This window comes from Coloeus monedula, assembly GCF_965178545.1.
Source record: "Coloeus monedula genome assembly, chromosome: Z".
Taxonomy (NCBI): domain Eukaryota; kingdom Metazoa; phylum Chordata; class Aves; order Passeriformes; family Corvidae; genus Coloeus; species Coloeus monedula.
This window is the reverse complement of record NC_138822.1, coordinates 75530516-75557982: the sequence shown is the minus strand read 5'-3', so window position 1 is coordinate 75557982 and position 27467 is coordinate 75530516. Positions and strand designations below refer to the sequence as shown.

General features: G+C 54.1%; 1 protein-coding gene across 1 annotated transcript; it reads left to right on the top strand.

Annotated features, from left to right (window-relative positions):
* Window positions 1-132: 132 nt before the first annotated feature.
* On the top strand, window positions 133-26789 carry LOC309585180 (receptor-type tyrosine-protein phosphatase alpha-like; the record flags this gene model as incomplete). Its single annotated transcript, XM_082301712.1, has 29 exons — window positions 133-235; window positions 7971-8063; window positions 10546-10566; window positions 11124-11360; window positions 12830-13072; window positions 13807-14097; window positions 14479-14576; window positions 15051-15243; window positions 15378-15489; window positions 15615-15849; window positions 16084-16123; window positions 16652-16757; window positions 16938-17005; window positions 17299-17441; window positions 17578-17665; window positions 18253-18323; window positions 18725-18761; window positions 19506-19603; window positions 19773-19889; window positions 20998-21155; window positions 21232-21367; window positions 22621-22770; window positions 22953-23052; window positions 23551-23630; window positions 24047-24181; window positions 24622-24747; window positions 25319-25476; window positions 25751-25886; window positions 26401-26789. The coding sequence occupies 29 exons, from the start codon at window positions 133-135 to the stop codon at window positions 26473-26475; spliced, it is 3648 nt and encodes a 1215-aa protein (XP_082157838.1). The 3' UTR covers window positions 26476-26789.
* Window positions 26790-27467: the final 678 nt, after the last annotated feature.

The window sequence follows — 27467 nt, the reverse complement described above, 5'->3', positions numbered from 1 at the left end:
TCTTGCACCATATGTGATTTCTCTGCGTGCCTGCTTCCTTTCCGTGCTTGCACCACTCACAATCAGACGGGTGTGCACTGAGGCAGCTGGCGTGGCTGAGACCTCAATTCTGCCCTGGGAGCATAGGCAAATATGGCCCTGCGATGGATGTTTCTCCTGCTCCTCACACCTCTGCTGGCTGCACAAAATAATGGTAACCTCTATGTCAGAAATCATGGAAAACCCCAGGAAAGAGGTAAGAAGTGCTCCCTCCTCTGCCCGCAAGAGAAGGTTTTACTGTGCTCCTGCCACAGAGCTGTGGGGCACCTTCACAGCTTGCAGGATACAGCATCTGTATCAGAGAGGTCTGATGTCCACACTGGGGCCCCAGTCCACCAGCTGGGTTGTGGTTAGGAGGAGCTCTGTTTGGGGATGGAGGGCAGCAAAGCTTGGGGTGCTGGGAAAGTCTCTGCAGGGTCTGTAGTGTTCCTCCATGGAGATGGAAATACAAGATGTCCATCTGTCCTTGCACAGTGTGAGGGTGCCTAGTCCTCACCACAGATGAGGTGGGCGCTGGTGCCCAAAAGAGACCTGGGGAGCCATGAGCTGAGCCCCTGGGTGCCCAGGAGAGCCTGGGGGCAGGAGTTACAATATTCTGGGATTGCACTTTAATGGGCTTCCTTGGCGCTGGAAGGGTCAGGGCATCTCCAGGGTTCCTCTGGGCTCTTCCTACATTGGCTGCACACTTTGATGCCAGCAGAGTCAGTGGAATTTGCAGGCTCACTGACTGCACTGTGTTACCTGCCCTCCCAGGAGGCTGCACTGTCCGGCAATTGAGCTGTGGGTCCAGGGACTGTGACCTTGCATTAGTCTGTATCTGTCTGAATTGGAGTATTTCTCTAAACTAATTTTCCTGGAGGTAGATGATAAAAATCATTAAACTAGCATCTAATCATGTTGTCCTGGTCCACTGAAGTGTTGTGTCTGGGTGGATGCAGGCTACAGAAAACAGCTGATCTAGTGGCTGTGACAGAGTACAGGGAGTGGGATCAGAAACTTTAATTGCTGATGTGAAGTGGCATTAGGGTCTGTACTGTGTGAGAGGTGTCACGGGAGCCCATTTCCAGGGAAAATGTGACCATGTGGTTGCAGACAGTGGAAGCACAGCACACTGTCACGCAAAAAACAAGGGCTAAAACTGCAACAGAGGATATTCTCCTGCCCAAAGCATCTTCCTGCTGCCCAGATCCCTGATGAAGCTGTTCTCCCACGCCCACATGTGCAACCATGTCACGTTGTGTGGCTTTCCTGTTTGTTTTCAAGGTGCACAATAAGACCAGGATCTGTCTGTGTTGTGTACAGTGGGATGCAACAGGGGCCTGTAGGCCTGCAGACCCTTGTCACACTCTGCAGATCTCAGTCACCCAGCCATCCCCAGAGGAGTCTGGGGCTGCCTGTGGCAGAGACAATATTGCTGAGTTTGCACCTTGGTGTTTGTGAAAAGAGGAACCAAGACAAAAACATGTGGTGGCTGCGCCCAGCAGCGTGAGCAGCCCTGCCTGCATCCTCAGCACGTGTGCTCATCCCATCCTGGCACCTCTGCTGAGGTCCCACCTGACGGATCAGGGTCCTTCTCTTGCAGAGGAGCAGGGCAAGGAAGATGGCTGGAGTGAGGCACGAGGGTCCCTCCTGTCCCTGCTAGGGTGGAATGGGCTGACAGTGGCAGTGGGGCAGAGTGTAGGACAGAGAGAGTGAACAACAGGGTGGGACCCCTGATTATATCCCATGTCCCTGGCAGATACAGGGTACAACCCATTGTGCATGGTGCTGCAGAGAACAGTGCAGAGAAGAGCAGCCCAGCCACAGGCACAGGATGTGGTTGTTATGTGCGGTTGGCATGGCTGCTCTGCTCACCCCGTCACGGGGACACTACACCGAGCAGGGTGCATTGTGGCATTATCCTATTGTCACCTTATTGCCTTGCTGTGCTGCCCCTCTCACAGGGTGTTTTTCCTCCCTGAAATGCCGTACCTGCACAAAACTCTCCTCCCTTTACAGTCCCAGTGCACCTGAAGACAGATGGAGAAGCTTCTAGGGCACGTTTTCTGTGCAAATGCACAGATCCAAGCCGGCCCTGACCCCTTTTTCATCAGCCTTGCTTGACACTGTGTAGTGATCTAGTGGCAGCTGACAAGAAGTTCTAAGGAGGAGCACAGCTGCCGTGACTGGGGGGTGGGAGGGTGGTAGCTAAAACTAAGCCACACCCAATCTGAAAGTTTTTGTGTCAGTCAAATTCCAAACTGTGCCTGAGCAGATCCTGCGGGAAACATGAATGCTAAGAGGTACTGCACAGGAGTGCCTTGGGCTTGACACCCTAGGGGTGGTGACCTGTGTGCTCCACCACCCTTCCACTTCCCATCATCAGAGCACAGATTCAGGAAACACGGATTTTGCCTCCTGTTCTTAGACATCTCTCAGATGTCTTTAGCATCTGGTAGACCACTACAGGTTAGAGTGCCTCTGTTTCCCAGCTCCTCCCACAATGCCTTGTTCAGTGACCTGCTTTGCCACCCCCTTTCCCTGCCATGACTCCCAGGCAGAGCATCCCCAAGGTCTCGCTGAGGCTCCTTTTCCATCACTCTTAAAGACCCACTCAGCAGCTTTGGTTGCTAGTGAGGAGTACAGAGATGCTCTCAGAGATGCTCTCAGAGGTGCTCTCAGTATCCTGCAGTAACTCTCCACTGACAGAAAGAGTGACTGCTTTTCTTAGCTCCTCTCAGCAAGCACAGGGCATTGAACACAGCAAGGCTGCTGCGCACTTTGCTGTCACCTCTCTCAGCTGCTGAGCTGCCCTGCCAAAAGGGTTGAACTTTGCCTACTGCTTCTTAGGTTTCACCTTGTCCTTTATTCTTTGTGTGTGAGATAATATAATGTAAGAAAGGACACCTTCTGCTGGTAAGCAAAGGGCTGAACCCAGGAGCCTGACCTGAATTGTCAGCACAGCTATTTCTCTTTTTTCCTGACCCTCCTCTTTTGGCCCATGCTGGGGCTTTGTTTAGCCTGCCAGGCTCAGAACTCCTTGCAGCAGGGGCAGGAAGTCCAGATATTTCTGTAAAAGGCTTTCTATATTCAGAGGTAATAAACAATATGAGCAAGGAGGGTATTCATTTAATAGCATCAACTAGGAAAGAAACCGAAACAGTGAATATCTGCCTTTAGGAGGCAAATAGACCAACCTTTTGTCACCACTCCTGTCTTGGGCATTCAGCATTTCCCATTTCACAGTGAGCACACATTGCACGTTACAAAAGGTGCCTACTTGGTCACATCTACACCATATTTTCCTTGCTGAAATTTCACTTGACTCAGCCTCCTTCCTCTAGCTGGGGCAGAGAGCCTGTGGGCGGCTCTCTGCACACCACTGTGCAGAGTGGTATAAAAAACAGTGTCTGAGGACTGTTCCATTACTCTCCCAGTTGCTGTTAATCCCTACAAGGCTGAGTGTTTCTTTCCCATTGCTGTCTGAGCACTCTCCGTTCTCCATCCGTGCACCGGCTCTCCACATACATCCCGCTGCTTTGTACAAGTGGTGAGCTCCATCTCTCCAGTGGAGGTCCCTTAACAGCTTCCCATGGATATCTCCAAAGCACTCAAACAGTCACCCCGGGTTAGAGCACAGGCTCCTTTGCTCCAAGGTGCCCTTTCCCTGTGGCAATTCTTATGGAAAGGAGTGTAAGGACGGTGAGGACAGAGGTGTCCCTCCCAGCCTGTGCATCTTGACTGCACCCAGCAGTCATGGATTAGTTTCTTCCAATGAGCCTCAAGTGCTAGTCACATGCCTAATAGGCTTGGACTTACTGGAGATGTGAGGCCAAGTTGGATTGTAATCAGCAATGTTCTTGAGGTAAAAACAGGCATGGACTGAAAGTGTCTTCTCTTCCCCATTCTGCAGGGAAGCAGAGCTTTCTAGGCTTTACCCTCAAACAATCACCAGAAATGCCAGCAGGAGGGACTCTGAGCAGCTGTAGATGCCTGGATGCAGATGGTGTCAGTGCTGTGACAGGGGGTTCAGCTGTCACAGGAATGTGGGCAGGAGGGAAGCCCTGGAGGAGCTGTAATGTTTGGGCACTGCTGGCAGGGTGCTCTGTGTGCAGGAGGTAAATAGGCTTTGGCAGTCCCTCAGGCTTCCCTGCTGGGGTACACTACTCCTCTGCAAGGCAAGCAAGCTTGTTTTGCCATGCCCATCCCTCTGTCAGACCAGGTTAATTCCTAGAGTGGTTTCTGATGCTGGTGCATTCCCCTGTAGTGGTACTCTCCAGTCACTGGCTTCTTTGAGTATGGGAATGAGCTGTGGGTTCTGCCTGCCTTTTCTGATCTCCCCCACCTACCCCTTGGGCTCCGCTCAGCACAGTCCATACCCAGCTTGGGTCTGGGTGCTGTATCAGCCTCTGTCTGCCCCATACCTGAGCACAACAGGGGCACACCTGGCAGGTCAAAGGGCACAGGGGAGCCCATGGGGAATTTAAAAAGTGGGGCCAAATGATCACCTCCGTTCCCAAATTCAGAGAGATGCTCTAAGACCCATGTTTGCATTCTCAGTGGCTTGCAGTGCAACTCTCCAATGCAACTGGAAGAACAGTGGTTTTCTCTGTGGAAACAGTGGTTGCTTTTCTTAGCTCCTCTCAGCAAGCACATGGCACCAAACACAGCTCAGAGAGCTTGGCAAGGAAACGATGAGTCGCAGAGGCCAGGAATGCCCCTGGTGCTTGCAAGGGGCCCTGCAGGCAGAGGAAGAGCAAGCAGGGAGCAAGAAGGTTTGCCTGCAGGACTGCTCTCCCGTGTAGTCTTTGTGTCCGAAGGGCAGATGTGGCCACTGACACACTGCTGGCACACGTGTCATCTTTGCAGAAGCACATTCTATGTGTCTACCCTCGCCTGAGGCTGCACTGGAAACCATGCTGCATCCCATCAGCATCCCACCATTCCAGCTCCGAAGACACTGACAGGAATACTGAGGAAACCCTGGAGCAAGTCTGCACCTCTGTGGAGCCCTTCTCACCTGAAACAAAGACAACAGAGAAGAGGCTGATGTTCCTGGCAAAGGATGAAGTCTGATAAGTGCCCAGGTCTAAGAAGAATGATTCACTGGAGTCCTGGTGAAGGTGGACAGGCTAGTCAGAAATGTGTGGCTGTTATGCCAGGTCAATTCATGCAATCCCTTTATACCTGTTTCCAGCCCAGGAGTCTTACACAGCACCTATTTTCTTGTGCCCATAACCAAGGGAAAGTAACCCAAGTCGCAGGGGGCAAAAGCAGGGACTGGCAGAATGAAGACCAGCCTGTGGTAGGAAAAGACCAGGTTTGAGACCATCTGAGGTACCTGAAGGTGCACAGATTCATGGGACCTGATGAGATGCATGTGTGGGTCCTGAGGGTGGGGGAACAGGCAAAGACACTACCCACCATATTTGAGAAGCTGTAGCAGGGAACTTCCAGTAAAGTTCCCACTGACTGTAAAAAGGAGAAGCACAACCCCCTTTTTAAAAAAGGGAAATGAGGGAGACCCAGGGAACTACAGGCCAGTCAGTCTCCCTTTGGTGCCTGGCAAGATCATGGAGCAGTTCCTGCTGGAAACTTTTCTAAGGCACATGGAAATGACTGGTGATGACTTCACAAAGAGCAAATCATGTCTGAGAAATTTGTTGGCCTTCTATGGTGGAGTGACAGCATTGGTGGAAAAGGGAGGAGTGACTGATCCGCCTGGACCTGTGCAAGGCATTTGACACTGTCCTGCATGATATCCTTGTCTCCAAGGTGTGGGTGTGGGTGTGAAGGTGTGGGTTTGATGGATGAGCCATGACGTGGGGGAGGAGTTAGCTGGATGGTCACACTCAAAATGTTGCAGTCAGTATATTGATGTCCACTGGCACAGGTTGCCCAGAGAAGCTGTGGATGCCCCATCCCTGGAAGCGTTCAAGGCCAGACTGGATAGAGCTTTGGACAACCTGGTGTAGTGGAAAGTGTCCCTGTGCATGGCAGGGGGGCTGGAACTAAATGATCTTCCTTGGGAACCTTCCAGCCCAAGCCATCCTATGCTTTTATGAAAGACTGAGTAAGTCCTAAATGCCTGTAAACAATAATTAGCATAATGCTAAATATGCCTAATTTCCGTTGTGCAGAAGTTGCACTTTTTAGTAAAAGAAAAAAATTTAAACTTTAAACAAAGACTAGCTCTCATCTGTGCTACAGTAAGTCTGCACTGTACTGCACCTCTAAAGCAGCAACTATGAGATGTAGCTTTTTCAAACACAGAGTTACCCCTGGCCTCTGCAAGGAAGCCCAGTAAGTCTAGAGAGGTTGTTCTATTCACAGTTGTTCTAGCAGTAAGAGCTTTGCTGTATGAAAAGACTCAGGGAGAGCTGGAAGCAAGGCAAAGCTCTGCTGTGCAGCTGCAATCACCCTTGCCAGCAGAGCATCCGTGCTTGTGCAAAGACGCTGCCCCAGATACCTCGTGAAATCTGCATCTGTGCCAGCAGAGTGCCTGCAGAGGAGAATTTCTCTTTCCCTCCTGGTTTCCTGCCCGGCAGGTTGCCAGGAGTGGTGCTGCCAGTGGGGTTTGTGTGCTGTGGGGACTCTCACAGCTACCAGGCAGTGTGGAACAGTTACAAAAGGAAAAATGATGAGGCCCCCTTGCACTGAAGTCAAGAGTAGGGCAATATGGGAGAGGCCAGCCATGCTTGTGAGCACTCACAGCCCCCTCAGCTCCTAAGGCTGGCGAGTTTCCATCCCCTCAAACTGCTTCTTGTTTCAGGCCAGGCCCCACACGACTCTTTTCAAGCAACAATTGTTCACATTTCTGTGGTGACTCTAGGACTGAAGAATCCCCATCAATTAATAATCTTTGTATAGGCACAATCTGGGGCTCTGAAATGCAAATTGAAACATTTTTGTTTTTCATGCTTTCATGAGTAGATCTCACCTGCCTGAAATACTTGCTGCTCAATTTGCCAGTCTAGGGGTATTTTTGTTCCATTTATTTGTCATGGGCTTCTTTCTGTCTGAGGTGGTGCAATTGTTCTGGTCCACTACTACATGGGGTGTGCAGAGCACTCCAGCTTTCCTGGGCAGTCTTGATGCCATTTGTACTGTAGGAAGCAGTATAAACTCACTGTGCCTGCTTGGCTGCACCCTGGTAACTTTGGACAAAGTTTGGGTAGCTACAGCTAAATTTGTATGATGGACGAACACTCACAGAGAGTTATATTTCTTATTACGTGAAAAGTGGGATCTAATCAGACAGTTGAGACCCAAATTAGGGCAATACAGAGAGCCAGCAGCACTCCTGTCTAGAAGTTAATGAAAATTAATATGAAGATTTACTTCAATCAATTGCCCAATCTACATGCTGCAAACCACAACCAAATGTGCAGCCGTTGAAACACCTACGTGCAGTCCCTGTCGAGCCCCTTCTGCCAGCTCAGATGAGTGGCTGTGGCTCGTCATGGGTGAGGATGGGAGGGATATGGGACAGGAGGCAGCTGTTTCTAGGAGCCAGCTGCTCCTAGGAGCCAGCAGATATTTTGTGAGAGGGACAAAGAAGAGGAAGTAACAAGTGAAACATGCAGACCAAAAGCAAAGTGGCAACTTGAGTGGGATTTTGCTGCAAACAAGTGTGCACGAAGGTGTGAGCAGATCGTGGCCAGCACGAATGACAGGAATGCAGATGAGTAGTGCAGCGGAGGGTCTGGTGCACTCCCACAGCATCTGTGTTTGTGGGAAAGAGCAGCATCCCCCAGGCTGCTGGATCCCTCTGGCTGGGGTGTCTCTACAGCAGCAGGTGGGCAGCAGGGCCCACTGGGAGGTGCTGTCTCTGCCACCCCTCTGAAGAGAGGGAGAGAGACTGGCACCCCTGTGGATGGAACACCCTCGCCCCGAGGACGCTGCCGGAGCCCAGTGACCCTCAGGCTCTCCCTCCTGGCCTTTGCACACAGGAAGATGTCCAGCTCCCTCTGAGTGGGACCCCAAACTACAGTTTAAACCGAGGAGGAGCAGCTATGCCTTGAATGAAGTGGTGCAGCTCAGCTGTGCTGGGGAATCTGTGCCATCCGTCCCACGGATCCAATGCATTTCCAGAGGGACCCGGATTCTGTGGAATGACACTGCCACCTGCAAAGATAAGCACAGGCCTGCACCACCCTGACCCAGGGTCCTGAGCTGGTGACAGACCCTCTGTGACCTGGTCATGCACGTGACAGTGCAGGAATGGCAGGCCTGGATGCCTTGGCCTTCCCCCATGTCCTGGCAGTGATGACGCTCTTTTTGTCTCAGCACCTTGCTGTGGGCACCTGCCAGGGTCTGTGCTCCTGGAAGGGGTTCAAAGGCAGGAACAAGGGGCCTGCACTGGGGCCTGGTGCACGCCGCCGTGACTGGGAAAGGAACAGCGCTGCGCCTCCCTGAATGTCCGACGTAGGGCTGGAAACCTCTGGGGTTCCAACCTACGGTTAAAGATCCTCAGGAGGGGCTGTCAGGCCACCATGCACACGCTCACTATCCCCAGAGTGATGTCGAGCAGGATCACAAGCGACTGAATCGCCAGTGCATTGACCAAAGGCTAAGAGATCGAAAGAAGTCTTCTGTATGGGTTATAAAGGCTTCCAATGCTCAGACGTTCCAGGGACAAAAGGTGTTAACAAGGGCGGGTCCAAGGGTTTTATAGGGATACTGCCCACCAATCAGGTTTGGGCAAAGGGGAGGCGAGAGTACAAACTGGCTAATCGAGGAAGGCGGGAGGGAGCAGGGAGAGAGGGACCAATGGGATATCGCAGAACTTTCTAGAACATATATGTATTCAACAGGGTGATACAAGGATATATACATAAAATGAGGAGGGGAAACGATAATTGACAGTTTACATAACAGAGCAAGGGACTGTGGATGCTCATCATCACCTTGGGAGAGAGTTTAAATTTTCGAGCCAGCCCAGCAGGAATTCAGGGCTGCATTCTGTCCCTGCAGCTCACTTGCCACTTGAGAGGCAGTGGCAACCACTGCTACAGGGGCCTACTGTATGTCCTGTGCCTTCAGAAAATGACTGGGCATATGGCCAAGGTAGTGAGAGGGGAAGGAACTCTTTGCAAAGGCTGGGGAGGAATTCAGTCTCTGCTCACCCTTATCCAAATGGAGCCTGAGTGGGGAACCCTACAAGTCTGTAGTAGGCATGGATGGGACTGCTCATGGATGCTGCCACCAATAACTCTGTTCTAGGCTGCAAGAGAGGGATTTGGAGTTGAATGTGGTAACCAAAAGAGATGGACCCTGTCAAAACCACATCAAGAGATATCCTAGCAGACCTCCTCCCATCCTGCTTACATGTGCTACTCCTCCTCTTTGTGCAGAGAGATGCCAGCGGCCCTGGTGGGACTCACAGCTCCAGTTTAGCCCAGACCAGAGTTTTTACTGGGTCGGTGAAGAGGTGACAGTGAGCTGCTTTGTGAACAACACTCCTCCCCTTTCTGTGATCAGATGTGCAAACAAGCTTTTTCAAAGTTGGAAGGATGCTTGGGAGGTGAAGAACATTTGGGGATCATGGCAGAGGTTGGCAGAGGACCTGACCTGCCCTATGGGTAAGTTGGGGACCAGTAGGTCTCCCCTGCTACGTGCACTTCTCGCTGTGGATGGGACCTGGACATGTTGCTGTATCTGTGAGACACCTTGGGCACAGCTCAGAGTCAGGTCCCAATTGGCAGCAGTCTCCACAATGGAGAGGGTTAGAAGCCTTCAGTGTGGGACAGGTTTTCTCTGTCCCTGCAGCTCGTCCCAATCTATTCCTGACCTGTATGTCATGGGAAAGTTGGAGTGGGACAGATCCTGCCCCTCAGTTCACCTCTCTCCTAGTAGCCTGTATCACCTCCTTGCCCAGGCACATGCTCTTTTTCTGCTCTTGGGGGCCCTTGAGTTTCCTCATGGTGTTGAATACTGACATTAACCACAGTCAGTCATGGAAAAGCCTTGGTCCCTCTCCTGCCTGAGCACTGCCTGTCTGAGAAGGACTCTCACATTTTCTCCCTGACAGAAAAATGCCCAAAACCTCAGTGGGATGAAAGACTTCAGTTTTCAGAAGATGAAAGTGAATACCCACAGAATAGAGAACTGACACTGACCTGTCCTGAAGGTCTCGAGCTTTCCTTCCCCGAGGTCAAATGTACAAAGGAACTTCAGGTGATGAGTGATGGAGGAACAGTCTATGGAGATGTCTGGTGGGGCAGGAACAGCGCAGGTGCCTGGACACGCATTGAGTGGGGTGTGCTGTGTATGGGTAAGTGAGGCTGCAGCAGCTCTCCTGTGTCTCCCCTCTACCTTCACCCTCCTTGGGGCTGTGGTGCCTGTGCAAACCGCTGAAGAGGACAACCCAGCCAGGAGACAACAGCTGGGCAAGCTGAAAGCTCCTGCAGTGGTTCCTGAGCAGGCCAAGTCTGGGGCTCCCAGCCAGGTGACTGGGCCTGGGGCAGGATCCGAGGCTGCCACCAGGTGCCCATGAAGGTTCCATTACCTTTGCTGTGCCTCCAGGTGCCACCCTCGAGTACACAGGTCTGCTTGTTCCCCTGCTGGCCCATGGATAAGGAACCTGGGGGACATCTCCTGCACTTGCTGGAGCAGAGGGGAATGAAGGGAGCCCTGATGGTGCAGGGCTGACTCAGCCCTTGGCATTGGGACAGGAGGCTGTATGGGAAGGATCTGGAGGAGGAGCAATGCCATCCATCAGGGGATGGGGATGCAGAGCTGTCCCATGCAGGAACAGAGCTGTGCTCGCTGTGGGCATGGCAGTGCTCAGGAGAGATGGGCAGGGAGAGATAACATGGGAACATCCATGCTTTGGGCTGTGGGAGGTAGATAGAAGTAACCACAGACAGTAGTGGATGGATAGGGGAAGGTTCACAGATGAGTGATCCTTCACAATTTCCATGCACAAAGAAAGCCCCTTCCCAACAACTCTTGCCTGCAGGTCACATCCCAGCAGATGGATGTGTCACCTTCCCTCCCCCTTCGTTGGCTGGAGGAGTTGCTGGGGATTTGTCTCCCACCACCCACCCATACCCCATCTCATCACCTCCAGCCCAAATAACACCCACTTTCACCTCTGCCAGAAATGTGCCAAAGGCCCCTGTGGGACTCCAGACTCCAGCTGGCACCAGACCAGAAGAATTACAGGAAGGATGAGAAAGTGACGCTGAGCTGCCCTGGACGTCTCCAGCCATCCTTCACTGAAATCAAATGTCAATTCCAGGACTACTCTTATGACCAACCTGTATACAGACAATTTTGGCTTGGAAGAGACTCCAGCGATTCCTGGGTCGCCATTCAGTCCCGTGTGGAGTGCATCAGTAAGGGAGGGATCAGAAGCAGGATAGTCCCTTGCAGTGGGAGATCCTGTGAACGTGTCTGAGGGGGAACAGCATGGGAAGGTCAGGGTTTTTCCTTGGGCCAAATGCTGTGAGGCTGGTGGCTGTGAAAGCAGCTCCTGCTTCGAAGCCAGGATGAAATGTCTCCTGTTGTGCTCTCCCGTGGCACCAAAGGATGACTGCAGCCACACAGCTCAGAAAGTTTGAGGGAGGCAGGATCCCTTTGCTGCTTCCTGTGAGCTGTGATGTGGCCTAGCTAGGGACACACTCACCTGGCTCTCCTCTGCTCCCCCAAAATTGTCTCATGTTTGACTGAACAGGTGCAGTTGTCTCACTGGAGAAATTCACCCCAAGGTTCACATTCCGTTTCCTAGTGCACCTTGATCCCAAACTCCTCCTGATCGCCTTCAAGGGATCTACAGTGACCACCTTCCGTCTCTCACTTTCCATCCAAGCAGGCTGGTGGTGGCAGGGGGACAATGCTGCAGGTTGTGGTGCTCAGCTGGGCATCTCTGGTCCTCTGCCATCGGGGCTGTTTGAGAGCAAAGCCTGAGCAGAAGTGGCTTGTCACCAGCATTTCCCTTTGTGGCTGTTCAGAGGTTGATCCGAACCTTGTGAGATCCCTTGCCTGCCCCTTTGGGAGAAGGAAGATTGTATTTTAAGCCCTTTCAGGCCTCACAAAGCTTCTTGCAGAAGCTTGAACAGGCAAGAGCTCCTTCCAGGAGCCAGTGTTCTTGTCTGGAACAATCACTGCCACAAAGCCTCCCCCTGCAGCACTGGACAAACTGCTGAGACCAGCTGTGCCTACTCAGCCTGGAGGATGGTGAATTTGGTGAGAAGGAAGGGTTGTGTCAGGAGAAAGGGACAGGGGCATTGGTAAAGCAGGAGATGTGAATGGAGAAGGCACTGCCTCACCCCCTGTCCCACTACCCAGCGGTGTGGGGCAGGAGGAGAGCGGCCAAGGGACTGAGTGAGTGAGAACAGGGAGCCCAGAAGTGTCACAGGGGCCTGGCTGATCCCTGTGGGAGGGATGAGCCATGGCTGAAGGGACATGCATCCCAGCAGGAGTGGTGGTGCCATGGGCCAGCAAGTGCCAGCTGAGCTGGGCTGGGTGACAGGCCTGAATGAGAGGTTGGAGGGCGTCTCCTGGTGCAGGGGTGATTGTCCTGGGAATCTCCCTGCTGTGGGCTCTGGAGAAGGGAATATGGTGCCCTGGACACAAGGGTGAATGGGGAAGGCTCACAGATGAGTGATCCTTCACAATTTCCATGCACAAAGAAAGCCCCTTCCCAACAACTCTTGCCTGCAGGTCACATCCCAGCAGATGGATGTGTCACCTTCCCTCCCCCTTCGTTGGCTGGAGGAGTTGCTGGGGATTTGTCTCCCACCACCCACCCATACCCCATCTCATCACCTCCAGCCCAAATAACACCCACTTTCACCTCTGCCAGAAATGTGCCAAAGGCCCCTGTGGGACTCCAGACTCCAGCTGGCACCAGACCAGAAGAATTACAAGAAGAATGAAGAAGTGATGCTGAGCTGTCCTGAAGGTTTCCAGCCATCCTTCACCCATGTCAAATGTTCAAGTGAAGTCCAGTCTTTCACTCGTGGGAAACCTGTGTCCAGAGAAATCTGGAATGGAAGAGACTCCAAAGGTGCCTGGGCCCGCATTCGGTCCAGCGTGGAGTGCATCGGTAAGGAATGGATTGGGAGCCCTCTTGGCTGCCTTGCTCTGCCCTCCCTGAACAGGGAAAGCAGGCTGGGGGGCACAGGAGATTTCTGGCTCCGTGCTGCCTGGGGAAATGGCAAGTGCTGCTGAAGGCAGTGTCAAGTCCAGCCTGTGGATCACCACTGAGGTTGTCAGTGATAAGGGTCTCCCTGTGGGCTTCTGGCAAATTGATGTGCACAAAGGAGAAGAGCATGGGGGAGGGATGTGTGGTGGGGTTTGTGGCCAGCACACAGCATCACAGTTTGAGCAGCATCAGAGGGCTTTGCTGCCTGTGTCCTCGCAGACAGTGCAGCTGTGAGCACCACAGCTTGCTCCATGTGGGCTGGGCCCCCTCCAGGCTCTGTGGAATGGTGGGTGCAGGCTTGGCATCCTCTTCTCACAGCTTAGGGCATTCATGTTCCCTCCAAGGGAGAGCAGAGCTGTACCTGCTGGACTGTAGAGATTCTGGGACACACAGACACCTCAGTTTTGAATCGATGGGGAAAATTGCTTGAGCAGCAGTAGTCCCCTCACTCACCCACATTCATTCCTGTCCAACTCCTCCTGCTCCCCTTTGAGAGAGCTGCAGTGACCACCTTCAGTCTCTCCCTTTCCCTCCCACCGGGCTGTGTGATGAGCAAGGTTGTCTGACTGCAGCATCCTTGCATGGCTGGGAGTGGAAGGGAAGAGAGTGACCTTCTGGCAATCTTTCCTTCACAGAAGTCCTCCAGGTTGTCCCCGGGACCTTTGGGATTTCCAGCACCAGCATCAAACTGAACTGGACCTGCAGGTTCCCTGATGCCTGCCAGGGCATGAGGGCCATGTGCCGGCTGGCAGCGCCTTCCTCTCCTCCCTGTGAGGCTGAGGAGGTGAATGGAGAGCAGATGTTACATGGCCAGGCAGGAACATTCACCTGCTCTCCTTTGCAGCCCTTCACTGAGTATAATGTCACCATCAGCCTGCCCCCCAATGAAACCCTTTTCTCATGGTTGTTCATGACAGAGGAAACAGGTATGTGAACAGAAATATCAGAGACGAAGAACAGTCCAGAGCTGTGTCACAGGTGGATAGATGTTCTTCTCACCTGTCAGCTCATGCAGAGCATCTCTGCTCCCTGCAGTGATATGCCCGGGATCAGGGCTGCTCGGATCCTGGGCAGCTCTGGGGAAGGGGCTGTGAGAAGAGCCCTGAGCAGGGCACGTCCCATTCTCATTGTCCCATGCCACACCCCACTGTTGTGCTTCCCCCCTGCTGCAGCACGTGCAGCCTTTGCAGGGAACAAACCCTTCCTGGGAGTCCCTTTGCAGCCTGTCCCATGGCCAGGAGCTGCCTGCACCTTCCTCTGGCCTCAGCTCATGGCCCTGTGTGTGACCCCACTGTCTGTGCTTCCAGTGCCGGACAAACCGGAGGAGCTGTGGCTGGATCCCGACAGGGGCTCTCTCAGGTGGAAGGCGCTGCCCTCCTGCAAAGGGGAGATCATCGGATACCAGGTACCAAGGGACCAGGGCAGACCTTCAGCTCCGGGCCTGGAGCTGTGTGCAGGCAGACTGGGAAGTGTGGGAACGGGACAGTCGTGATGACCTGAAGGAGGAAAGAGAAGCACAGGGCTCCTCTTGTGGAGGATGTCACCACAGTGCCTGTGGTATTGCAAGACCTGTCCTCGGGCTCAGAACATGTACTACAGCCCTTCAAACGAACAGCATCCCTCTTCCCTTCACAGGGGCTCAGCCCTGTGCTCACAGAGGCTGCTGCTCGCACATCCCGAGTGTTGGCTCCAAATTCCTCCTCTCCTCTTCTCTGAGATCCCCGCATGGGGCTGAGGCTCCTGCCCGTTCCTCTCCGGAGCCTTCCCCACCGGGCCAGGCACAGGGAAGGGCAGGCTGGCAGGGCCGTTGCCAGCTGCAGGCACCTTCCCAGCGGGCAGCTGGGAGCTGCTGCATTCCAGCTGTGTCTCCTGTCCGCAGCTGAGCATCACGGCCAGGAACGCCGGGGACAGCGGCGTGCTGGAGATGGAGCGGCTGCGGCTCAATGGCTCCGTCACCGAGCACCGGCTGCCGGAGCACAGCCCTGGCCGCAGCTACGCGGTGACGATCCGGGGACTGACGGCTGCTGGAGCCGGGGCTGCGCTGGCGAGGGAGTTTCCCCCCGGCAGCTCGGGTAAGCTTTGCTGTGTCGCTGTCCCAGGAGCCTGGGCACGGAGGAGCTGCGCTCGGCAGAGCTGCGTTGCCCGAGGCTGGCCCTGCTCCTCGCACAGCCCTGCCCGTGCTCATTCGGCGGGTGTTCCCCTCCAGACACCCCGCACCCCCAGGGCATCAGCTGCCGCAGCGTCCGCGACATCGCCCCATCCCAAGGGACGGCCGTGCTCCCCCTGCGCCCCATCGCCCGTCCCTCTGAGGCAGCCAGGTGAGCGCAGCCCCCGCAGCTCTGCAGCCCCGGCATGGCTCTCCCCACGCCAGCGCTGGCCTGCAGACGCCTCCTTTCCGCTGTCCCCGCTGTCCCCCCCGTCCCACCGACTTTGGGCCCTGCAGGGAGCACCAGCTGATCGTGGCCACGACGCACGACGGCTCGGTGACGGAGAGCATCTGCGCGGGGCAGCCACAGCTCTTCAATGGCAGCGTCTACCTGGCCGCTCTTCTCAACCTCACCGCCCCCACGGACTTCGTGCTGGGCGACGGCAGCCGCGGGCAGGGCCACCACAACGCTGCCCTCCGCCCGGGCTGCGACTACACGGCCCTCCTGCGCCTCGTCCGCCTCTCGCCGCAGGTACCCATCGCGGGGCTCCTGCTCCCTGGGGATGCTGCCGGCCGGGGCTGGGCCCCTCGCTGCGTCTGGGCTGGCTGTGAGGGCACACTCCTCTCCCGTGCCTGGGCAGGATGGTGTCCCTGGGCTCCTGGGCCACAGCCGGCTCACTCGGTGGCCCTGCGTGGGGACCTGTACTGCCAGGTAGGCTAGTGCTGCACGAGTGGGCTGAGCTCTCCCTCCTGTCTCCTCCAACAGGCAGAGAAGTTCACCTGTGTCTGCTACAGCTTCTCTGTTGGTAAGTGTCTCCTTGCTCGTGGTGCCCAAGCCTCTCTCCTGCGTGTTCCCTTTTGCCAGCCTGGCAGCTTCCCTGGAAATGAGCTGGCACAGGCAGATGTGGTGGCGTACTGCTGTACTTTGGTCTTCATAGAAGTTCTCTAGATCTTGAGGCTATCTATGGTAGAGAGGCTTCGGACATCCTCAGGACACCTGGGTAGGTGTGGCTCCAGTGGCCTCTGGACATTGCACATCATCCCTGCTATCACCACATATTTAGTTCTAGTCCCAGTGGTCCCCTTGTGATGTGCAACCCCTAAATGCAGATACCTCACCAGACTCTGGCAGTGCCTGGGGCCGTCAGGATCCACAACAGATGTTATCACACCAAGCAAGCACCTGCTCCTTCTGCCCCAACTTAGCTTTTCTCTAACGCAAAGCCTGGAGTGGAAGACAAGAGAAGTTGCTTTACACTCCATGTCTCTATGGGATCTCCCAATGCTTGGTTCAGGCTGTGCAGGAGCCTGAGCCTGGGTTGTGCTGCTTGCAGGGCAGGAGCCATCATCTCTGCTGGACAGGAAGCCAGTGGTTATGGCAGTAGCTCTGGCTGTTGGATGCCTGGCACTGGGGATTTTGCTGCTCTTTGTGCTCTTCAGGTCAGTATGTGCCTCACCTCTCCTGCCCTCTGTGAGGCATTCATCAGCTTGCAATGGCAGGGAGAGTCCCAGTGGAGCCTGAGATGAGGCAGGGTGGGAGGCAGGGTGGCTAGATGGGCAACAGGCTCTCCTCTGTCTCTCTGTTCTGCTGGTCTGTGGACCTGACTTGCTGTTTTCCAGGCTGAAGCACAACAGATCAAAAGCATCAGAGAACAACAGCACTATACCCCTGAGAGGATGTCAAAAAGGTGAAGTATGAGCAAGGGCCCTGTGTGCCTTGTCTAGACAGGCTGTCTGTTAAAAGCACAGGCAGGATGGTTGCTGGTTCCATAAGGTCCTTGCAGGAACAAGGTGATCAGAGCTGCCTGGCACAGGGAAAGGGACACCTCCCAGGACAAGGGAACAGTGTGGGGAGGGACAATCTAAGGTTTGGAGAAGTCCTGGCTGCTGCAATGCCATCTCAGTCCCCACTGCAGAGTGCCATGGCTGGCCAGTTTAGCATCGGTTGGGTGCTGAAGTCCTGTCCTTGTGGTCTCTGCAGATGTATGCAAGCCGAACACACAGATCCTGGTGGAAGAACTGCTGGAGGCTCTGAAGATGTTTAAGAGGGAAGAAATAGAGGCAGAGCAGACAGATGATGAATCAGTTGACAGGCATAGTGCTGGGCTTCTTAGAGAATATCAGGTCTGGTTTAGCTTTGCTTTCCCACCTGGCAGCACTGCCCACCTCTTACCCCTTCCCTGGATGTGTGATGCAGTTGGCCTTGGCCAGCCCCAGAATACATCCCAATGCAGAGTGGGCTTGTTTTCTTCCTCCACAGCAATTGTCCTCCACTTTGTTGCACCCCTGCAATGCTGGGAAGGAGCTATGTAATCAAAACAAGAACCGCTACAAGAGCATTATCCCATGTAAGCAGAGCTCTTCAGGGGTTGGCTCAGGCTCTTGGAGCTGGTTGGGATAGCACAGGATGCTGGGTTGGTGTAGGTGCCCTTCCAACACTTCAGAAATACTGAGCTACTTATCCTCTGTGGCCCCTGAAACCCTGAGGGATTTCTGGCCCCATTGTTCTATATCCCATTGGAGGATCCATGTTCTGCCCTTCAAATCCTCCTGCAAACTTAATCAAACATCACTATATTCTTGTTCTTGACGCTAGTCATTGCTGAACACTGCCATGTTCCATCCTGAGGCAGGTATCTGTGGGAAAGTGGAAGGAGTGACCCAATTTATTTCAAACTTTAAAGCTCCTCTGGGCTCCACATGGTGTGTACATTTGGCCATTTCATAATCTTGCCTAAAACCCCATTGTACTTCCTGCTGTGCCATGTCACCCTTTGTCTCCTCAGCTGTTCTTTAACCCTGAACATGTCCTGAGGCCTGGGGTGCTGCTGAGGAGACAACAGACAGTCACAGACTTTAATAAATTATGCCTTCCCCCTTAATCAGTCTCTTTGTTGCTGCCCTAAAGCATCGGCCCACCTCCCTTCTCTTTCAGATGATCACTGCCGTGTGGTGCTGCAGCCCTCTGACACTGGGAATGGCTACATCAATGCCAGCTACGTGGATGTAGGTAGCAAGGAATTATTACCCTGGGAAGGGTAGGAAAGGTGCCTGGCTGTGCTGGGTGAGGACAGTCCTGCTCACATGGGGGGAGGGGGAGGCGGGCTGAGGTGTGGCTCTTCTTGCCCTCAAGGGATGTTCCCTGAATCCCCTCAGAGCTGCCTGGAGTAGCCTGGGTTTGTGTGCAGTTCTCGTCTTTAACAAAAAGGGACATGTGTGAGGGGGCAGGAGGTGAGATGCAGCCCCTGGGTACTCACTGTCTGTGCTGGCCAGGAGAGGTGCTGTGGGACACACTGTGCTGAGGGTTATGGGCTTTGGTGCCTGTGGGGATGGATGGATCCTTTATTTCATTCCCTGTTAAACATTTAACCCATGTGATCTGAGCTGTTTGAATCTCTCCCCTGCAGAGCTACCGAAGTCCACGCTTCTTCATTGCAGCTCAAGGTAGGTGCTCCCAAACCTCAATCCTCAGGAGATTGCAGTCACTGCCCTGAGAATTCTGGAGAATGAGGAGCTGGGATAGCAGCCAAGGAGCTGTGAATGGCTCACTCCAAGTCCCTGTATCCCATGGGTCTCTGTCCTGAACAGTGGTTACAGCTGCTTCAGGGCATGGAAGGTCTCAGTGGTACCTTGGCAGCAGCTGGAGCTGGTGTCTGTGCTGCCCAGTCTGAGGACGTGGTCCTTCCACCCACAAGCCTACTTTGTTCCCTTTGGCAGCTGGCCAAAGGGAACAAATATGACAGGGACAACCCTGCAAATGCCTGGCATGTCTGCACCCAGTGCACTCAGATACAACCTCTTCTCAACAGTGCGAAGCCTGGATGGGCTTGTCTGCTCTGTGCAGCATGCAGTGAGGAGATCCCTGCAGAGCTGCAAAAATGCTCTTTGGGAAATAGGACCCTAAATATGGGAGCAGCTCATAGTCATCTCAAGGGTCTGCATGCGGGAACCCCTAAAGCAGCAGTGAATCCCTGACATGTCCTGGGCTCATCTTCTCTCCCTCCTCCTTGTCCTAATTTCTAACATGGTGATGGAGCCAACGTGGGCAGCACCCCTGTCAGGTGCTGACATCCCCTGGCTGTGCCTCTGTCCCTGGGTAGAGGAAAGCCTGGGAATGTCCAAATTGTGCGTGGGAGCACACCCCCATGGCTTGGACACTGGCACAGGGCTTTCCTCTTCCTTCCCAAGGCCCCTTGGCTGGGACAGTGGTGGATTTCTGGCAGATGGTCTGGCAGGAGAAGACCTCAGTCATTGTGATGCTGACGGGCTTAGTGGAGCAGAACAAGGTAGAGAAAACCTCTCAGCCCATGCTCAGCCTGGGCATTGCCAGAGCCCGGGCTTCCACACATGCTGTGCTCAGTGCAGCCGTCAGTGAGGGCAGGGAGCAGCTCTGCACCCCTGTAGTCCTCCCCTTGTGAGTTTGCCTATGCCCAGATGTCTCACTGCTATTGACAGATCAAGTGTGAGCAGTATTGGCCAGAGCAGGAGCAGGTTTACGGTGATTTCACTGTGACACTCAACAACACCTGGACCACCACAGGCCTTGTCAAACGCATCTTCTGCCTGCAAAAGGTAAGCCTGGCATGGAGCTGAGGTGGGAATGCAGGATGCATTTGGGTTCCAGCAGCTGGTGGGAGCTGTCAGCCACAAACCCTCTGGGGATCTCTGCCTGGTCTCCAGCACAAGAAGGTCTGCTGTTAGCACGTTGCTATCACTGGAATCCCTACCAGGGCATCAGTCCCAGGCTTCTGTGCCAGGCAAAGGCAGTCAGTCAGCTCCAGTGGTCACCCCAGAAGATGAGTCTGGACTGACAATGTGCATGGGTATGTTGTGGATTCTTGAGGGCTTGGGTGAGGAGATTGCACAGGGTATAAAAGCAGTTAAAGGGTATAAAATGGAATATCTGCACATCCAGGGTGATGGGACAGGTACCCGCCTGTCACCTGAATCAATCTGCAGAAGGTCCACATTGAAGCTCCTTGGTCACTTACAGTCACCTGGACAGATAGTTTATGGTTTCAGATAACCTGCATAGGGTCGTTCCTCAAGGTGGGTGCTCCTGCTGAAGTTACACTTCAGATAAAGAGCAGAAACTGAAGGAGCTGCAAGGAGGAAAACCAGGTACAATATAAAGAAATTGCAGTTATGCATATTCCTGTCCTTTCTTGTCTTGCCCAGAGCAAGATGTAGCTGAAACATAAAGCTCCAAGAGCACCTGATGGTAAGATGTAGCATTAGTTCTTGCCAAGTGAATGTGATGTTTAGGGAAAAACACATAATGGGCTGGTAACAAAAGTGACTACATTCACATTAGTGTAGAAACAGCCTTAGGGTATATATTTTCTGGTTAAGTCAGGGCTTTTTGATGACTGTAGAAATACCCTAAGCTGTGATTTTTATAATTTTCTTCTGGAGCACAAGCTGCTTTTCCTGCTTTGTGTTCACTGTTCACAGCACAGTGAAGCAGAGGACAAAATTAATTGTGTGTCTGTGTGATGGATGAATCTGCCCTTTACTGTCTGAGGAGCTTACGCTGTGGGTGCTGGAGGGAGCACTCTGTGGCGGTGCCCCTCTGAAGTGGTATTCTCGCTGCTCCCTCCTTGCTGGCATGCAGTCACTTCACACAAGTCTGCTGGTTGCTTCCAGCTCCCCATTGCCAGCCACGTCTCCCTCTTTGCAGGCAGGCTGTGCTCTCCCAAGAGCGGTGGAGCAGTTTCACTACCTGCTGTGGCCAGACCACGGAGTGCCCAGAAACCCTTCCCAGCTCCTGTGCTTGGTGGAGGTGGTGAACAAGAGGGTGTTGGAAGCGCCTGCTGGACCCGTGTTGGTCCACTGCAGGTACCAGGCTGGGCGAGTTTGGGTGCTGGGGCATTGCCAGCAGGGGCAGCACTGACCCAGTTTTCTGTGTCCTCAGTGCAGGGATCGGGCGCACAGGTACCTTCATCGCCCTGGACTTCCTCTTGAAGATGGGAAAGGCTGAGGGGAAGGTGGATGTGTTTCACTGCGTGCAGCAGCTGCGGGAGCAGCGGGTCAGCATGGTGCAGACCAAGGTAAGGAGACGTACTTGCTCCCTGCACACCTCGGGCTGCAGGTACAATTCCCACCTGTGGGAGTCGGCACAGGCGGGCGTCCAGAACAACCACAAAACCATGGCTGGAATGCCAAGAGTAAATTTATGTCATTACCTACCTAGCTGGAGGATCCCAAAGCAACACCCAGGAGGTGACACACGAGTAGGAGTACCAGCACCATCAGGCTCAGTCAATCTTAGGGGACGGCGGGGCTGCTGTTTGCACCCATTTAGCAAAGGCACGTGTAGTTTATCAGCTGTGCTGTGATCTCTTCTGTGTTTCTATTATCTCTGGTCTTTGATTTCTCCCAAAACAGTGAGCTCAAGCTTGTCTGTGAGAATGGCCTCCAAGTTTCTGTAAACATCTACATTATCTCTACACAGATTCTACTCCTCAATGCAGACAGATGATAAACAGCAGTGTGCTGTATGTAGGATTTCTCACACTGTTGTTTTCCAGACCTTGACATTCCCAGCTGTACAGCCACTTGAGCAAATCCACCATGCTCCTTGCCATTCTTCTGCTTTCAACTCTTTGCTCTCAACACCACCCTTCCCAGGGATGTGGCATGCAAAGCCAAATTAGCTGTGCCGTTCATGATCTAGCCACAGGGACTCGGGCTGCCAGGTGGTGGATACTGCAGGATCCTTTTTCAATACTGTGTCCAAACCTAGTTGGGCTCTGTGTTTCCCTGAGACTCTCTGAGGTATCAGCAGCATTTGTATGGATCGGTCACCCTGATATAGAAGGGCTGTCTTGTAGGCAAGGATCATGAATGAGAGTCCACCTCTCCCTCAGGCTTTTAGGATGTCTGCCCTCCTGGCATCTCTTGGGCAGCAGCGTCCTGGCCTAGGGACTATGTCCCTGTGATCTGCTTAGTGCTGGGTTCCTTTAGAGAAAACTAGGTTGGGCTGGACCAACCATCTGCTTGTAGGAGGTCGACTTAGTCCACAGGCTTCCTGAGCTGCCTTCCCCAGAACAGGGGTCTGGTCTGAGAGGGAGCATTAAACCTCAGGAAGATGATCTTGTCTGGGTTGCTGGAGTTGCTGGCTGCATCCCAAAGCAGGGCTGCCTGCAATGAGAAGCGTCTGGCCTCAGGGATCTGCAGCAGGAAGGTGAAGGATGAACCTGGCTCACTTCTGGCACAGTTTGATGACAGCTGGTGGTCTGGAGCTCCAGGGCTCTTCCTGGACTGGCTCCAGACTGCGCAGCTGACCTGTATCCTCATGCAGGAGCAGTACAGCTTCCTTTACGAGGCGCTGCTTGAAGGCTTGCTCTGTGGCAACACCGGGGTCCCAGTGGAGAGCATCTCCACCCTTGTCCACTCCCTTCGAGAAGATGAGACCTCAGGCCACAACAGTGTCCTAGAGAAGGAGTTCAAGGTACCACCAGGATATGGTGCACTGGGGCTGTGAGGGCTCATCTGTGATGCCAACACCATCACTGCTCCCCTCCCCAGCAGTGGGATGGAGACGGGTGATCCTTTCTCTGGGGTGGCTCAATAAGGTGAAGGCAGGAGGAAGGACTGACAGGCAGGACTGACTTTGGTGAATCACCTCTACAGGCCCTGCAGAGCTTTTCTGAGTTGTTCCAGCTCCTGCCGTGCAGAGAAGCAGAGAAACCCAGAAACCAACCCAAGAACCGCAAGCCAGGGATCCTGCCAGGTAACACTGGCAGGGCTGGGCAGCCCCTTGCTCTAAAATCCAGTGTCTGATAACAGCAGGGGAAAACAATGCTTTCGTGCTGCCTCCCTCCCTGGCCCATGGCACTCACAGGTTCTGCTCAAGGTCCAGTCATTGTTTTCTGGTTAGTAGATAATAAATACTGATTCCTTCTGAGCCTGTTTGAAGTACATGGGGTACACCTGGGATAAAGATGTCCCTGGTCTAAACTTTCCCAGTGGAGAAGCTCAGATGAGGTACATCAGGGAGCAGTGAGGAGGATGGATCTGCTGTGCAGTGCCCATGAGGTTTTGGATAACCCACATCAGCGTGCCCTGAGCTGTTGCAGCCATGGGTGTGGTGGTGCCTGTCCATTCAAGCCTTTCCAGCCCATGCTGCAGGGAGCTATGTTGACCATATCTGTTGCAGGGAAAGCCCACTGCCTCTCTGTAGGGAGAGAATGACCCATTACTTCCCTCTCTCTGCTCCTTGCCTCTGCAGCGGATTCCTGCCGGCCCATCCTGATGTCCTCGGTGAACGCAGACGGCTCGCCAGCTTACATCAACGCCGTGTTTGCCAGCGTAAGGCTCCGGCCCCCGCCAGAGTGGGAGCTGCTCAGGGCCCTCCTGCGCACCTCTGCTCAAGGCCCGGGGAGAGCATCCCAGCCAGGGCTGAGGTGCCCCAGCCCTCGGGCTCCTGCACAGTGACTGCTGGCCCTGCTGCCAGGAGATGGCCCCCGCGATCGCGATCGGCGGAGCCCTGCCCGTGCAGGCAGCGCAGCAGCCTGTGCTGGCCACAGCCTGCTGACAGCTGAGCCCGGGTGTCATGAGCTGAGGCGGCAGCGGGGCTCAAACCGAGCTGCTCTGAGCAGGGCTGGGGTGGCCTGTGTCTTCTCCATCTCCGCAGGGAGGCAGGGAGCCGTTCCCGCTCTGGGAAGGGCTCTCGGGGAGTGGATCGTGGAACTCTCCCCCCACATGCATTACGGTGTGTTTTGCAGACGTACACTGAGGAGGAGAGAATCATCATCACCCAGCTGCCTTTCCCCACCACGCTGGTGGATTTCTGGGCTCTGGTTTGGGATTACACCTGCACATCGGTGGTAGTGCTGAATCAACTGCAGGAGCTGGACAAGGTCAGCAGCCCAAGCACCGCTCTCCCCTCTCCTGGTTCCCTATAGGGCCGAGCAGTGTGATTTCTGCCTTTGACCCTGCATGGCTCTTACCATGAGAGCCCTGCTTGCACCAGGACCTACTGCAGGCTTGTGGGGCTCCACCTGGGAGAGCCCTGAGGACAGTCCCAGCACCACGGTGCCACAACAGTGGACTGTCCCCCAGCCTCACTGCAAGTGAGCATCCCTCAGGTTTTGTTTACCCCTGCCCCGGTGTCCTCTCTGCTGGAGTGTTATCTTCTGGCTGCAGTACTGGGTTGGTGCCCAGCAAGTGTCTGGCAGAGACATGTGTACATGGCTTATGGGCAAGGGAGTGGTGTGAGCCCACCCATGCGAGGGGCTGAGCTCTGCCCTGCGTGCAGCCTGGGGCCGTGTGTGATCATGCACCTCTCCCCTTCCCCCAGACATACGTGCTGTTCTGGCCCACCCAGGGCGAAGATGACTATGGCCGTTTCCATGTCCAGCTGATCTCAGAGGAGCCTGGGGCTGGCTTCACAACCTGGACACTTGTCCTCAGCAACAGGCAGCAGGTGGGCTCTTTGCTCAGAGATGGCAAACTCCTTTGAGAAGAACCTTTGTGAGAGCTGGGAGGACCAGCTCTCAACAGGCTTTAATTTGGGGTCAAAGTCACAGCTAGAGATGGCAGAGGAATCTGGTGGAGTCCTGGAAGGGCACTGGCCAGAGCAGGGTCTTCTTCCTTGGGAGAGAGGTTACTCACAAGAAAGTGAGGCTGCAGGCAGAGATACAGCTCAGAGGTATCTTTGTGTGCCTTTCCAACTAGAGGACAGCAGCTGTGGATGGAGTTTGTGCATATTGGTGGCTCATGGAAGAGGACAACTATTGCAGGCAGCTGGACATGGGACTGGTGTCAGTCTGAGCTGCACCTGGTGCTCAGCTCTTCTCTTATGCTCTGTCCATCTGCCGATCTCAGAGCACTCAGTGGAAGAGGGCAAAGTCTGGAGTGGTATCTCCCGTTGTGAAGCTGTTCCCTTGATCCAGTGTGCATGGCTGAGCCAGGACTGGCATGCACTGTCCCTCTCCTTCCCTCCATGAAGCCAATAGGTCTCTGCTCTGCCCAGCCCAGTCTTTCTTCCCCGCTAGCCCAAGAAAGCTGCAGTGGAAATCCGGTTACATCAACTGACAGACTGGCCCATGCAGCAGCATCTTCCCCCGTACCCTGACACCATCATCAGCTTGCTAGGGAAGGTGGAGACACACCATCGGCAGAGCCAGGATGGACATATCCTTGTCACCTGCTGGTGAGTGATGTCTCTTGGAGGAGCAGCCATGGCACAGAGCTGGACACAGCCCATACAGTGTCAGTGAACTTGCTCACAGCTCCATCTTGGGTGGATGTATGGATATGGGGTCAGCTATGTTCAGGGAGGAAGGCTTCCCTGTGGAGGCTAGCTGGGTGCGGGATCTGTGGGCAAGATCATCCTGAGAGTGTGGGTGTCTAGGGGGACACCTCTGAGGCCCTGCCCTGCCACCTGATCCCAGAGCAAATGGCTCTCCCTTTACCCTCCTCCTCAGGGATGGAGCCAGCCGGAGTGGGATCTTCTGTGCTGCTAGTTTCCTGTGTGAGCAGATCCAGAGTGAGGGGATGGTGGATGTATCCCAGGCTGTGAGGATGCTGAAGAGGCGGCGGAGACAGTTCATTAAAGATGTGGTAAGTGCTGACTTCCAACCCAGAGGGATGGCAACACTAAAACAAGAGCCATATCCTGGATTGCCACAGCAGCTGCCCTGCCCCTCTGTGCTCAGATCATCCTGAGGCCAGCAGGGGTGCATGAGATCTTTGAAAACCCTGTTGTCTGCTGCTGGGATGTACCCACTCACTCAGCAGCAGGTTCTGCAGAACTGAATGGGCACCAAAGCATCCTTGCATGATGAGTGGTCCCTTTCTGGTCCACCTGGCTGCTCAACACTTTGTGCTGTGGAGGCTGGCTCTCCTCCCAAAACCAGCTGGCTCCAGTGCTGGGGTAGTCCAGCCCTCCAGCCCAGCTGTCCCACAGGGCACATGCCTGTGATTCCTCAGCAGGGGAAGGTGGACTCCAGCTGGGAGGAGGAGGGTGGACTGTACCTGTATTTGGCATGCTCAGGAAGCTGTTGGAGACCAGCGCTGACATGCCACTGCAGGTGTTGGTCCACCAGAGTCTCATGCACATTCTTTTTTTCCACAGGAACAGTATGGGCTCTGCTATGAACTAGCCCTCAGTTACCTGAATTCCTTTGAAACCTATGGGAATTTTAAGTAGGGGCATGACCACAGCCCATCTCTGGATGGGACTTTGACTCCCTGGATAACTCTTCATCAGTAACAGTGGAAGCAAGAGGAAACAAAAGGGATGTGCATGACCCCAAGATGCTTCACTCCCCTGAAAAACCACCCCAAGGGTCCTCCATTTCTGGAGAGCACAATCTGGACTGTCTCGAAATTGTGGCCAGGCTTTGAAATGGGAACCTGACCCTTTGCTCAGCACTTGTGCAGGAACTTATCTAGAATCACATCCTGAATATGCAGAGCAGAGGCACTAGGGCTTGACCTATCCTTCCTTGCCAAGGATGTCGAGCACAGCTGTCTCATCCAGGTTCCATTGTCCCCTCAGGTAGCCCCGAAGAAAGTGGGGTAGCACCAACACCCACATTGTGTTTGGTCAGGGAAGTATCAAACTGCTGCAAGATCCATGGTGCTGACAAGCGCAGGATATCTGTCCTACTTTGGGAGAAGCATGAAGCCCAAAGTCAGCAAGAGCCAACAGTGGGACAACCCGTGGTTCTGCAGGGCTAAACTGGTGCTTCAAACCCCACACAATCCTTTCTGGGGGCTTCATCTTCCAGGTGCTTCTCCAAGTGCCACTGCCCTACCACCTCCAGAGAAACTCTATCATCAGCCTGTCTGGCTGCACCATGGCAATCCCAGGTTATAGTGGCTCAGCTTGAATATCCTGGATGTGCTTCAAGCAGTACTCAGAGACAGGAGACCTCAGAACCAGGAGTGACCCCATGGCTCTCTGTCCTGTGTCTTACCAATAAAGGCCATGGTGGTGGTGACCTCTGATTTTCACTTTTCTTCCAGGTTTGACCCAGCACAGGGGCCACAAAGGAACTGAAAGCACAGAGATCCCACAGCTCTGGCCACAGCATGGGCACAGAATACCCTCTTGGCCAAAATGTGTGTTGAGGGACATCACCCTTGATGGATTCCCACCACAAGTCTGCTCCGAGCTCACATGAGAACTGTCCAGCT